Source organism: Eucyclogobius newberryi, unplaced genomic scaffold (assembly GCF_026437365.1).
Source record: "Eucyclogobius newberryi isolate DKJ021-1_F unplaced genomic scaffold, fEucNew1.0.hap1 SCAF_22, whole genome shotgun sequence".
Taxonomy (NCBI): domain Eukaryota; kingdom Metazoa; phylum Chordata; class Actinopteri; order Gobiiformes; family Gobiidae; genus Eucyclogobius; species Eucyclogobius newberryi.
In genome coordinates, this window is record NW_027315857.1 from 13,890,476 (window position 1) to 13,903,780 (window position 13,305).

General features: G+C 38.4%; 1 protein-coding gene across 1 annotated transcript in view; it reads right to left on the reverse strand.

Annotated features, from left to right (window-relative positions):
- The window catches only part of arap2 (ArfGAP with RhoGAP domain, ankyrin repeat and PH domain 2), a 120,450-nt gene that overhangs the window by 12,312 nt on the left and 94,833 nt on the right, over window positions 1-13,305 (reverse strand). Inside the window, exons 21-27 of the mRNA XM_072458669.1 lie at window positions 12,678-12,783; window positions 10,418-10,565; window positions 6,334-6,411; window positions 4,221-4,295; window positions 2,958-3,075; window positions 1,632-1,760; window positions 1,350-1,483 (exon numbers count right to left, since the gene is read on the reverse strand). Coding sequence (XP_072314770.1) covers window positions 1,350-1,483; window positions 1,632-1,760; window positions 2,958-3,075; window positions 4,221-4,295; window positions 6,334-6,411; window positions 10,418-10,565; window positions 12,678-12,783 — 788 coding nt within the window. The remainder of the gene's footprint in view (window positions 1-1,349; window positions 1,484-1,631; window positions 1,761-2,957; window positions 3,076-4,220; window positions 4,296-6,333; window positions 6,412-10,417; window positions 10,566-12,677; window positions 12,784-13,305) is intronic.

Below are 13,305 nucleotides of genomic sequence, written 5' to 3' on the forward strand. Positions count from 1 at the left end.
ACTGCGGTGACACCTACACATCACATCCCGACGCCAAATCCATCCCTCCGACATCCTTTGTGCCTAATACACGTCCTGTTCCAATTGTTGAGGCCGTGCGATATGAACAAACAAAACTTCCTTTTTAATAGTCGGATAATTAGGCTCCTTGTTTGTTCGGGGCCGATACGAATGCGGCTTTTATGGAGGCGCACCCCATGTTACGACACGCGCGGATCCGAGACAATGCGTTAAACGTGAATGAATGCTATCAGGCGACGCTCGTTTATGCATAAAATGAGAAGCAGATCCAATATCTGCAGAAGTCGGCGGTTCTATTCCAGCTGCTGTTGTCGTTGCGTCCTATTGCGTGACGCCCGCGCTCAACTGGACGACTGGAAAGGGCGTTGGCACAGATTGGCAGCGGCGGCTTTGCTTTTTAGCCTCAAGGCAGTTGTAGTTACAGAAGTAGCAGTGTGTCGGTGTAATCCCTCATCCCTCAGAAGTAGCAGTGGTTTCTGATTGAAGAAAACGTTGTAAAATGCAAAAAGGATGTTGAAAACGTTGAAGCCCGGAAAGGTTCAAGAAGTAAATTTGCCATTCATTTTTCTCATAGACTTTCTAATATAAGGAATTGTATGTATGTATGTATGCATGTTTTTTTTTTTTTTTTTGTATTTGTATTTACCTCAGAAGTATCATGCAACATGTCAAGGTAAAAAAACGCACACAATTTCATTAACGGATGAAATTGTATGGTAGAAGCTAGCCAGCCATGTCTGTAACGCTGTAGTTTTCAATCCAAAAAAACATAAAACTAGTCTTTATTAGTTACCACATTAGCCACTTTCAAGCTTTCAAACCAGAAAATGGTAAAGGAATGGAAAAACGTCATTATTATTGACTCTATCAAATTAGCAATGTCTTTACCAGAAAACGTTCCTGATCTAGTCTATATTCTACTTATTTCAGAATTGTTTTGTAGCTAATCATTCCCTCATCTCTCTGAAAAGTACTGCACCTTTTTCTATCTTTCACCACACCTGGGCCCTGTTTTAGTAGTACTCTAAAATGTTGTACACGCACAGAATCCTCCCCAGGGACCTCTACCTGCTGGCCATCACGGAGCTTACTCCACTCTTGCCTTGGGAATTCCACAGTCGGGGTACATGTTATTTACCTCTCAATTTGAATATTTGAATCCTCGACATTGGCACGGAACCAGAGAGAGAAGGTTTTACTTTTGTTTATGGTGATATTTTAGATTCTATAACCTTTAGCGTTCCCCTGAGATACCAGCCAGTCCCTCTGTGATAGTAGGTTTTATTTTGGGGATAAAGCAGCAGATTACGATGCAAATGTGTGCATACTTTGATATCTCTGTAGAGCAGCAGTTTCTCCGAGCGAAGGGCCACGTATTTGTCCTGGAATTTATGGCCCGACAGCAATTTGGACGATCCGTCATTGAACTTTAGACAGTCTCCTCTAATGAGCATCCTCTGGTCTGAAACAGGATAGTTAGATATAATGACAAAATACGTTCTTCAGACAATCTCTCTTCAAGGAAAATACTGTTGATTTGTCATATATTAGCATCATACCATTTAGATAAAAAGCAAAGGACTTTTTAAAGACGGAACTTTGTCCACTACCTTTCTCCTCAGAAGTTCTTTTGGCTGCAAGGAACTTCTTGATGATCAGGAATGCAGAACTGGGGCACTCCAGTGAGCTCCACTCCAAGACCTGCTCCAGCACCTTCTCACTGTGATGCAGAGGTCGCTCTATGTGGAGAAATTACAGAAAAATTGACTATTTTTCTGTAATTTCTGTAATAAATTGATTATTAACTGTTTATTTCCATCTTTTACTTGACATTTCTATTCTGTTAATGGTAAGTAATTAACGTTAACGTTGCTTTGACTAGCTCTCTTTGTAGGTAAAGTTGTGTTCGGTGTGCACATTATCATTTCCTAATTGACACTCATCCTTAAGAGTTGATGATTTGTGTAGCAGCTCGTCCTCAGTGTTTGAGGCGGAGGGAGGTAAATCGCTCCACAGCAGCAGCATAACTTATTCATGAAGGCAGGTTTATCTCCCTCACAATCTCAAAGACCTGGGCCATAGAATTAGTTCCTCATATCCCGACAAATATTAGCTCCTGTTTCTGCCTATTGTCCTCGATAACAGTGTTTATCTGAAGCCATCCTTCAAAATAGCTAATTAATGTTCTTCCCCTCCCTCTTCATAGCTTTATAAGCCAAACCTGTCACGGTCCCACCTTCAAAATAACTTGCCTGTTTACTCTTCAGCACACATATTGTCTTGCCATGGAAAATTTGCTGAACTGCAAATATATTCAGTATTCAACACACCTTCATTTTTAGAAGAGGGCACAGTGTCCTCTGTAACTTTGCAGAAAAACAAACATGAGAGTGAGTGTAAACTCTGAGTGAACTGATGAAAAGTACAGAGGGACCGCCAGCTAAGCACCCTAGTCACAAAGCTAAACTTTGACGCCTCCCCCAGTAATGCTACTCTCACACTCTGAGTATGCCACAAGGTCCTATCAATGCATATTCATTCAGAAAGAGGTGGCCCAGCTCCCTGGGCTGATCATGCAAAGAAGATGAAGGTAATTTATGACATCATGGGGAAGATGATTAATGAATGTGCATATTATCAAAACGACAGCACAAGGCTAATTAATTAGTATGCCTCCATGTTCTTTGAGATCCATTTATTAAGGATGGGCCAGCAGCATCTGATCATATGGTCCATGAAATCAAGTGTGATCTCCCAAAAGAACAGGGCAGAATTCAATTCAATGACCCCACTCCCCTTTATGTATACATCTCCTGGCACTGGCAGCATGATGCTGCTGTCACTCTCAATGCCCTACTTTTCATTGTAAAATTAATTTTGACATCATACTTGCGCTGAATGTCAACAAAAACACATATTTCAGAAGTGTAAATTACCCATCTCTCCATTCTCAATGACTTCAAATGTAGTCCACATGTCCTCGGTGTTGACAGTGATGTTCTTCATGTTGAGGGCTGTTTCTGCCACCTCTGAAGCCCTCATACTTGGAGACAACTACAACACAGATGGTAAAACTCAGTTTTGGTTTTCTAGCATTTACACTCTCAAAATGGTCACATCACATATTGTGGAATGAGGAGTACATCTAAAAGCTCTTTACTGATTCCTACACAAGTGAGGTAATGTCATTACAGTTTTGAAAGAAGCTGGACATCTCTCTCTGGCAACATTTAAAAAAACTGCTTTAACTATGTAAAGGGGAACTTCTCTGGTGAAGAGCATTGTCTTCATCAAAATCAATCAATTGGATTACTTCATTTATCCCTGGGGGGCAATTTAAGCAAAAAAAAAAAGCTCATTGACCTCATAAAAGACCTCATTGCGGCATAAAAGACTGGTCTGGTCAGAAGCTCTCAGGCATCCCAGACAGCCTCCGGGGTAAAAAACCAAGTGAATCTGTGCAGCGTTCTCAAAATACGGACCACAGTGCACTAGAGTTGGTGTAACAGGCTGCAACAATCCAAACCCACCTCGCATTAGGTTTACACCCAACAAGAACCTCACTCTTGCTCTGCTTGTTTTCCCCCTCCTTGTGTTTTTAGTTATTATTCTTGCTTTGCCTAGAATATTCTGCAGTACGACATTCAATATATGCCTCTCCACATGTCTGACATGTATCTTGGATAGATACATTTAATGCCATGCTGCGTAACCTTCTAGACAAAGAGATCTCTGTGAAGACAAGCAGGCCATGGAGCCTCCATCGTGCATTATTTAGTGTAATGCAGTAGAAGTAGTACTTGGTTGCTGGTGGTGGTTTGTAATTCAATTCAACCACCTAAAAGTCAAACTGCAACTGATCCTTCCTGTTTAACTCTGTGCTGTGAAAGGCCCCATCACCTCCAGCAGTACATCGCAGCTCAAGAAACGCAATTACTCACTCAATTAAACTGGACATTTCTTTTGATTATCTCACTTTTGATTTATTTCTGCTGGCTGTAATCCCATCAGGTTTAAAGCATCAATGCCTCGGCCCTATTCTATCAACCTCCACCTCTCCTCTCCCAGAACCATCATCTTTGGGTCCTGTTGCACCTGCTTCCATCCCTCACTCCACTTGCTCTTATTTCAGCTCGGACCTCAGGGAGAAGTGGCCACACGCACACACACCTACACACAAACACACACAGGACTCAGACCTTGATTAAACAGCAGTTCTCCGGCTCCTTTTTTTCCAGGTAAACCTCGAAGATCAAGTCCCCCGCTGGAGAAAACTGTTGGGGACATAAATAACACAATAATGCAAGAGTTGTTTTAGCAAGACAAAGGCACTCAACTTTCTGCTGTGAATAAAAGGACAAAAGTTGTAAAATAAAATGCTTGAGCAAATTTTGGAAAGGCGAATGCTTTGAAATGAATAAAGGTTTCACAAGCTGAGGAATGTGTGATTATACTCTCGGGTGTTAACTTGTTAAATTTGAAACTGTTGTGTCGCTAACAATGAGATAATGGACCACTTATTTGAAAAAGTATAAAGTAGAACTACTTTCATCTATTGGCAGAAGAAGGTAGTACTTTTAATTTTCAATGTCGTCCCCTCACAGCACCAGCTCGGACTCTGAAAGGAACTATTGATTTTGGAGTGCCACTTCTACCTCGACATTGGCTTGTACCTGATTATATCGCTGATTTACAAACTCCCAAAGTCTAGTCATATGAGACGCCGGCAGGACTCAGGTGTACTTAATATTCTGTCCCTTGGAAATGGCACAACTTTGGTTAATATCAGGCTTAAAATGCAGAAATCCACAAAAATGAAGAAAAAAAAAACAAAATGAGCACATATGGAGCAATTACTCTATTATAGAGCATTATTTGTGAACTTATAACATACAGTACAACCTAGAGAAGATTATTTTTGCTCTTGATATTCAAATTACATATTGCAGCCAAGGGAAAACACTCAACAAAAGTCTAAACATGTTTTTTTTTTTTTTTTTTTTTTTAAATGTACTGCTATTACCACCATATTAATATGCCACTACTAACTTTCCTACAACCACTACTTTGCACAGCTTCTACAAATACTACAACTGCAACCACTACTACTAGTGTTGTTAATTTACATCTTAATAACTAGTCTGATTAGAGAACAATAACTGAAGTATTGTGAGGTCATATCTAGGGCTGCAAGTGAATTCATATTTAAATAATTGTCAACAAATGTACTAATTGAATAATGGTAAACTGGTCTATACATATATATACATACCATGAGCTGAGAGAAGACGTTTTATGACTTTAAATGTAGTATATTTGAGTCCATACACCAGGATGTTCAAACGGCTTCAATTCAGAAATCAAATCAAAATCTTTTCACCGCGTGACTTTTACAACAAAATGATCATTAAACGCAGCCTTAATCGTCTCATCAAAGTCTCACAATAACATCTTGGGTTGTCACGATATACACGCAGGGAACTACATAGACCATGATCCTTTGCTCCCTTTCAGAGCAGACAACATGAAGAAATAACGGCACTTTCACATTTGATGTCTTTGGAGAATGACTAAGACTTGTAAAGGCATTGAAAAAAAAATATAACTTTCTATATCATACAATAGTCAATAGTCACACCCGTCAAGTATATGCAGTATACATAACATTTGTATTTCTTTAGTAAAATAAATGAGTTACCGTGTTTAGGAGTCGCACTAAACGTCCTGCATGTCCTTTGATGTCAATAAAGTATCCCGCCTAAACCCAAGCTAAATTGCTGCAGAGCCATACTTTCATCCTTTCACGTTTGCAGGTTAAACCTCGGGTCGATTTGAGTCCATAACTGAAATGTTGTCCCAATTTTCACCTCCAACAGCTTCATAATAGTGCCTGCTTTCCACTGAGTAACCCTGTGCCCCTCAGCAGAGGACATGTCGTGAAAGGCTATGGACGAGCTACAAGAAAGGGGGAGAGTGAGTGCGAACGAATCGACCAAAACAACTTATTTTAGATTTGGACAACCGCGGCTGCATGCTATTTGTTTTTTTTCTACTTATCGGGACCAAATGTTTTTTCTGTGCAGAAGCATCCAGGCATTAAGTACCCGTGGTAAAGGTTAACAGGAACAAAGCCTTTTTTTTCCGCCTCACCTGCTGCCGCGGCCCTCTCTCCCCCGTCCCCTCCGCCAGAAAACCGGGAACCTCCGCAAATGAATTCTTTGATTTGAGAGACCGTGACACACGCGGCTAAATCAATACGCTCGCACACAAACAAACACGTCGCCGGCGGAGATTTCCATTAAGCAGACTCACCGTGGTGTCCTTCTTGTCGTTCCACCTCGTGATGAAGCTGTTCTCTTTCTCCATCTGCTGCACCTGCTCGAGGTTGACCTGTCGGAGAGCAGACCCAGTCACACTCACAGAACACATGCTGTAAGGACTCGGACAAAGAACTCGGGGCAAAATAGAGTTTATGGAGCTCCGGTGTTGTGCGAAAAGTTTTGGTTACTAGGAGCGCGGAGCTTAATCATCTGATAAAGCAATAGACATATTTTGCCATGTTTAAGATGGAATATATGCAGATCTGGATTCCAAAGCAAACACCTTATTGAACGGCTGTAGTCGGCTAAAAGTGGATGCCTTGTGGAACTGGCAAAACTGACAAAATACACAGGAAAACGACAGAAAAGAGCTTGTAATTAACATATTCTTAAGGAAAAACGTCAGATTAAATTGTCCAGTCAACCCCAAAACTCCATCTGATCCAATCAATGCTCATAATTTTCTCCATATAAATCCTTATGAACCTAATGAAATAATTTAATTATCAACGACCAATGGATTAAACGACTAAAGGCCTTATTGCGCAATAATGTTCTGATTGCCAACAACACAAAAAAATTATGTTTTTGTACTATTCTATTAAAGCTGTGTGTAACCAGTTCATGTATTATAATAACATGTTCTTCATGTTCTTTTGTTAATTATTGTTTGATTGACTGTGCCGTCTTGGTGCTCCAGTCACTTATTCTGTATTTTACTTCTTCTTGTGCCCCATTCCTTTGGTGCACTTGTATAAATTCGAGGGTTGTGACCTCCTCTTCTTTTTTTGCAAATCCTGTGTTAGGAAGAGGTCAGTCATCATTTGTAATCCTTCGTTTTAAGTGTGCTTTTGATATAATTTTGTCGTTATCATAAAATAGTTTTATTTAAGTTTATATTGAGCTCTTAAGTTGCTTTGATGTACTGCATTTAGAGTGAAGATAAGCGATGGGTGCTAACGAAGACTTCCTCCAAAGATTCAACTGTTTCCTGAGGCTACCCAATGCACCACAAACATAAAATCCACACGACACACACACACACACACACACACACACAGGTCACATATGCATGGTCATCAGTTACCGGGCAAAAAAAAATAAGTTGCTTGACTTTATACAGGCTTCATAGTTAACAGTGTTCGTCACATCTCCCCAAAACTTTTTGCGAAATACAGTAGTGTGCAGTACAAAAAAAAACTTAACAGCCACTACTGATAGCAAAAAAACTGTTATTTTTAAACTTTTTAACATCATTTTCCTTTTTTTTTCTTTTTTGCAAGAACGTTTTCCTTTGTAGAAGTTACAGAAAGAAGATTGAAGAAGTGAAAACTGCGTGAGTGTTTAGTCCTGATAATAGTCCGCTGACAACACCCAGCGCACACTCGGAGCTTTAATTAGAGAAACGTCTCTCATTTGATGTCATAGCGTGTGCATTCAGCGCTGTTGGGCCCGTGATTGGTTGAGCTTAATGGCTATTTGTCATGCGAGCGGCGGCGCCTCGAGAGCGATTTTGGAGTGAATGCCTCTCCTGTAGCGTCAGAACAAGAGGGATCTGGGGCTCTGCGGGGAATTAGTGGTGGCTCGCAGCTCACTGTCCCATAAGCCGGTCGGTTCTGCAAAAGTAAGCATTGATCTCACACTGCTCCTTTGCACACTCAGACGGCTCTACAGACACGGCAACAACACCTTTCTTTTAGTGTGAAGTGGGGGAGCAAAAAGTGGTAATGTTTCTTGGAATGTATATAAAAATACATACATGCGACTTGCTGCTAGACTAGATAATGACGTGTGCAACAATGTGCTATAATTTACTGTTAAAGGTGCACTTTTTTCTGGTGAAGACTGTGAACTATGAATCTCCATGGAGACAAGCAGGTGATATTTAAAAAAAAATGCAGAATACATGTGGTGCATTATACAGAGCAAGCAATAACATTTCCATGGAGACACGCAGCTTCAGTTTCATAATGCTGCCTTGAAATTATATGTATCAAATGTATTATGGGGTTATTCATTATCAAGTATTGTGTGTGTGTGTGTGTGTGTTGGGGGTTTTATTGCAAAAAAATAAAATAAAAAACAAGCTGCCGTACTCTGAATGGCCAAGACTCTCCACAGATCTGACTTGAAACTAGGGAAGTCATTATGTGCAAGTTTCAAATATAATATACTGTAGGTGTACTTTTTTGGAGTACATATTGAATTGAAATTACTCAACTTTGCTTTTATATAGTCAGAACTATGACGTTTTTACAAATAATGGTCCATCACATATATTTAATTATATTCATTCATAATCCAGATCATTTATGAACTGAATCATCTGATTTGTAACAAGGGAAGATTATCAAATTAATCAATAATCAGGATTATTCAAGTCACAATATAATCGTAAACACCATATAATAATAATCGTAATCATTAAGTATTTTTTGTTCATATACAGCCAAAAAAAAAGACCTAAATGTAAAGAGCTGTTTTTGTCTGGTAGTTTTTGTCACATTTAACTTTATTTTCTCTTTCAAAAACTCGAGTTGTCAGACCACGGGAATGAAAGAAATGAAAGATGTCACTGTTGTATGGTCACAGTCTCAATAATTGTGAATAAAATTATGATATTTTTCTCACAATGATCGCAACTCTAAAATGTGACATTGTGACATGCCCACTTGTAACTTGACCCGGTTGTATTGAAACTGGACACAAGTACTAAACATGACATTAACAAGACAAAATCGCACTATTCATGAACAGTTTTAGAATAATCTTGAGCTTTATCAGATCTAGTATAAGCCCACACGGTAACATAAAGAACGTGTTACTGTTTTACGCCGAAAATCAGTCGCTGCGATTTCAAGGACAAGATTGAAGTGAAAAATCAGTAGAGTCCGTTTGCATCAAAGAATATTTGACAGTGACCTTATTAATAATTGGTGAATTTTCTTCCGCTGTCAAAATAGCTGTGCAGATTTAGCTCACAGATACAAGCCCGGCCTGGTTTCTGGTGAAAATTGCCTTCTTATTTTCTCTTCTAGGTGACCTGTTTTTGTTTGTTTTTCTGGAGATGTGGGCCAAGCGTGCAAATCGGGTACAGTTGGCACAGTCTTTGATATTAAACTATTTATTTTATCAGCTGAGGAGCACAATAACTAATAGAGCCGCACTTGCATTGCCACAGAGCAAGCTTGGCGACAGGTAACTACATCATGCACTTTCGGCTTAAAAAACGTTGGCCTACTTACTCTCACAGAGCTTATGTGGAAAGAAAAAATAAGTATATTTACATGCCCCAATTCTCCAAAAAAAAAAAAAAAAAAATCTTACTCTAAATTACATGCAGTATTTGGATGCCCCCTTGACATGTTTGCGTCTAAACCGTTCACTTAGAAACACTGTTAAATCAACGTAAAATGTTCAGTAAATTATGCTAATTCTGATATATGCGTGTGCTTTTAGCCTTCAATATTTTTGGTTATGTTCATGGTTTGGTTATACACAGTGGTGGAAGTTGTACTCAATTGTGTCACATAAGTATAATACTCAAATAAAACTAAAATCAGTGTTTTTGAGATCTGTTAAATCGTTAAATGTAGAGATTTTGATAAAGATTTGTGCAATTCAAATCAATTTCTAAATACTGCTTGTGAATTTTATGTATACATTTGTGAGCTTGAACTCCCCTCAAACCATGAAAAGCACTTTCTACTCATCAGTCCAGTTAAAAAATGTAGAAGTACAGATACCTACTCCCAAATGTAGTGAAGTAAAAGTATCCACTGTAAAAATGACTGGCGTAAAGAACATATATAGCCAAAAATGTCACTTAAGTACGGTCCTTTACATGTATACTTTGTTACTTTTCATGTATCCCCTATACAACTAGATCTCAAATAAGTTTTTTTTGGCAAGGCAAGTTTATTTATACTGCACATTCATTTCACAAGGCAATTCAAGATCTAAAATATACTGTAAAGAGATTTTTTTGGAAGGTTTTAATGGACAAATGTTCAATAATCACCCTTGCCCATGATTGAAGCGCATCGACATCTGAAATATAAAACAGAAACACTCACAGCGAACAGTGTTATGTAGTTGTTGATGAGATCCTGGACCACGTGGACTTCCTCTGCGGTTTGTCCCTGCGTCTGGAACAGGCAGGACGAGAAGACCGAGGCCAGCTTCTTACTGGGCATCTGGTTTAAATGGGAACACTGGTGGATCCTGTGGCAAAAATACAGAAACAATCCCAGCTTTTAACTTATATAATTATAAATATGCAGTTCACAATCAGACTGTTATTTGTTTCACCCACACAGAACGTTCACATCGACAAACATATTTAGAAACAGTTTATGTGCAACCCAAACGGTGCAAGAATTAAGTCTTTTCCTTCTATTTTTAAGACTTGCTGACTTTATGATTATGTGTTTTTAAAGATGTTTACATAGAACTTCCTTCGTCTTCTCAAAGCTAATGACTGCCTGCTGGAAAGTTTAAGATTAAACTTGACATGGAGGTTTGTTTGGAGGAGTGTTATATCGAAAGTAATTCACCTCACAAAATCACCATGCGCCTCATTGAAAAATACTGAGAATCATTTTTAATATATTTGGAATTGTGTATAACTCATGGAGACGTGTGCAAACTTTTCAAAAAGAGAAACACAAAAATTACTACAATCGACAATGAATAATAATACATTTTGGTGCTCAATATTTATCGCCTGTAAATTTCCTCTACAATAATGGATGCCTTCTTATTATTCTTACAGTAATATGATGAGATTTGAGCCGTAGAGCAGTGAATAAGTCATTTCTATGGCTAATCAATGTTTCATTCTGTTATTTGTCTTTGAAAGCATATGCCTTTTAACGACACTGTATTTCAAATGTTTGGTAGGATTTCCCTGCTCTATGCATATTGTGTCCATTGCATAAAGTAGTTTGAATGCTCGGCACCGTTTAGCAGGATCTTTTCTGTGAACTGTGTTTCGAAATGTTTCACACCAGCCTTGAGACCGAGAAGGTGAATGGGAAAGATCCAATCCATTTGAAACTGTTTTTGTAAAGCTCACTGACATACATATATACGGAAAGGTCAACCTTTACTTTTTCAGGCAAAATGAAGATATTTTATGTGTAATTTATTCCTTTATATATTTATTTTTGGACACGTTAACATTTTTAATACCGTATTTTCCGCACTATACTGTCAATGAATGGTCTATTTTCGATCATTTTTCAAGGCGTACCGGACTATAACGCGGAATAAAACATGTACCACACAAAAACGCTTCGAGGTCAGTAACCACAAACAGAATTCATCCATATATAAGGCGCACTGGTCATTTTTTGAGAAAATGAAAGGCTTTTAAGTGCGCCTTATAGTGCGGAAAATACGGTACACACAATCTCAAGGGGTTATTCCTCTTAATAAATAAATGTCAAAGAAAATCTAGGGTTGACAGTGTAATTTCTTGAAAACAAATTGACCCAAAGCCTACAAAAGGAGTGTACGCTGTAGTAGTATTTGCTCTACTCGCCTTGATTGAGAGACACTGAAGAGTAAAGATTGGTAGGTTGGACAATAATTAGAGGGACAAGAGCAGACGGGTCATTAGCAGAGCAGAGGGGCACTCGGCTAATCTGCAGGTGACGGATCACAGAGTCCCCTATGGCGGCCCCGGGACCCTCCATACCTGTTACATCTGTGAAGCAGCGTGCAGCTAAGTGAGACACAACGGGAAAACGGGAGATCTTCATCCAAGCGTACTTTTTAAACACAGCCAGACTTGTGTACCGTGCGGGGTTAGCATGCTCAGTTTGGCTTGTTGTCGAGCGTCTAATAAATTATGTTGGTAATTAGTCTTAATGAGCTTAGTGAAGAAAAATCTACAGGAGTTCCAAGGAGCTACCCTCCCTTGTAGTCATATCGCTGTAATTTGCTCATTTAATTTAACTAAAATATTGTGCAGAGAATAGGAAAACATTGCAGAGTTTAATTATTTAAATTGTCTTATTGAAACATCATTTTACCCACTGTAATTTGCAACTTGTGTATACTTTTACTTATTAACCACTTGAATGTGAAAGATATGTTTGGTTTTGCAATTGCATTTAAGTTTGAGCAAAAAGTATCTTTTGAGAAGGTCAAATTTGGTTATATTATGATTTTATGATTTAAACTAGGCGAACATTTATTGCCGTGGGATATATATATATATTTCTTCTTTTTTTTAGATGAAATAGCTAAGAACAGTTATAGCAGGCAGTTAGAAGCTTAATTATTTACCATGTTAAAGACACACTAGGGTGTCAGGGGGAAAGTGTTTACCTGTACAGATGCTGGAGTAGAGCTTCAAGCGTTGACCTGTTTATCTTTGGCAGGCTCTCGATGAAAGCCGAGTACTTCTTTACCCTCTGCTTTTCATTCGTCTCATCTGCGAACACACGGAGGACAAGAAAGCTTAAAGAAAATGTATATGTGACATTACAAACCAGTGGAACAAATGGAACCTGAGGCTGAAAGAGGAGGTGAAATGAATAGTTAGATCTGAATTGTGGAAAATATTAAAAGACGTGTACATTTCTCTTAAGCCTTTCTCTGTGTCCTCAGATATATAGTAAACATGTTCAGATCAAATATTGATTTCACTGACAATTATAATGTTATCATTGAAATATGAAAAAAATGATTAAATCCTTAATATTTTAAGTTTTGCTTCTGAAGCCAATTATCTATGCCTTGGCATGGGACGATAATGAAATGATCATGGTCAAAATAAGATTAACGATAACATTACAATAATTATTAGAATTGCTTGCATTTTAAAAGGTTATGAATGCTAATATTTAAATAAATATTATGAATATGATCCATGTTTAAACTACATTTATAGAATTATACTTTATTATAAGTGAAAGCAATGACAGAAGAGAACTTTATAGGTAAGTAGCTTTGT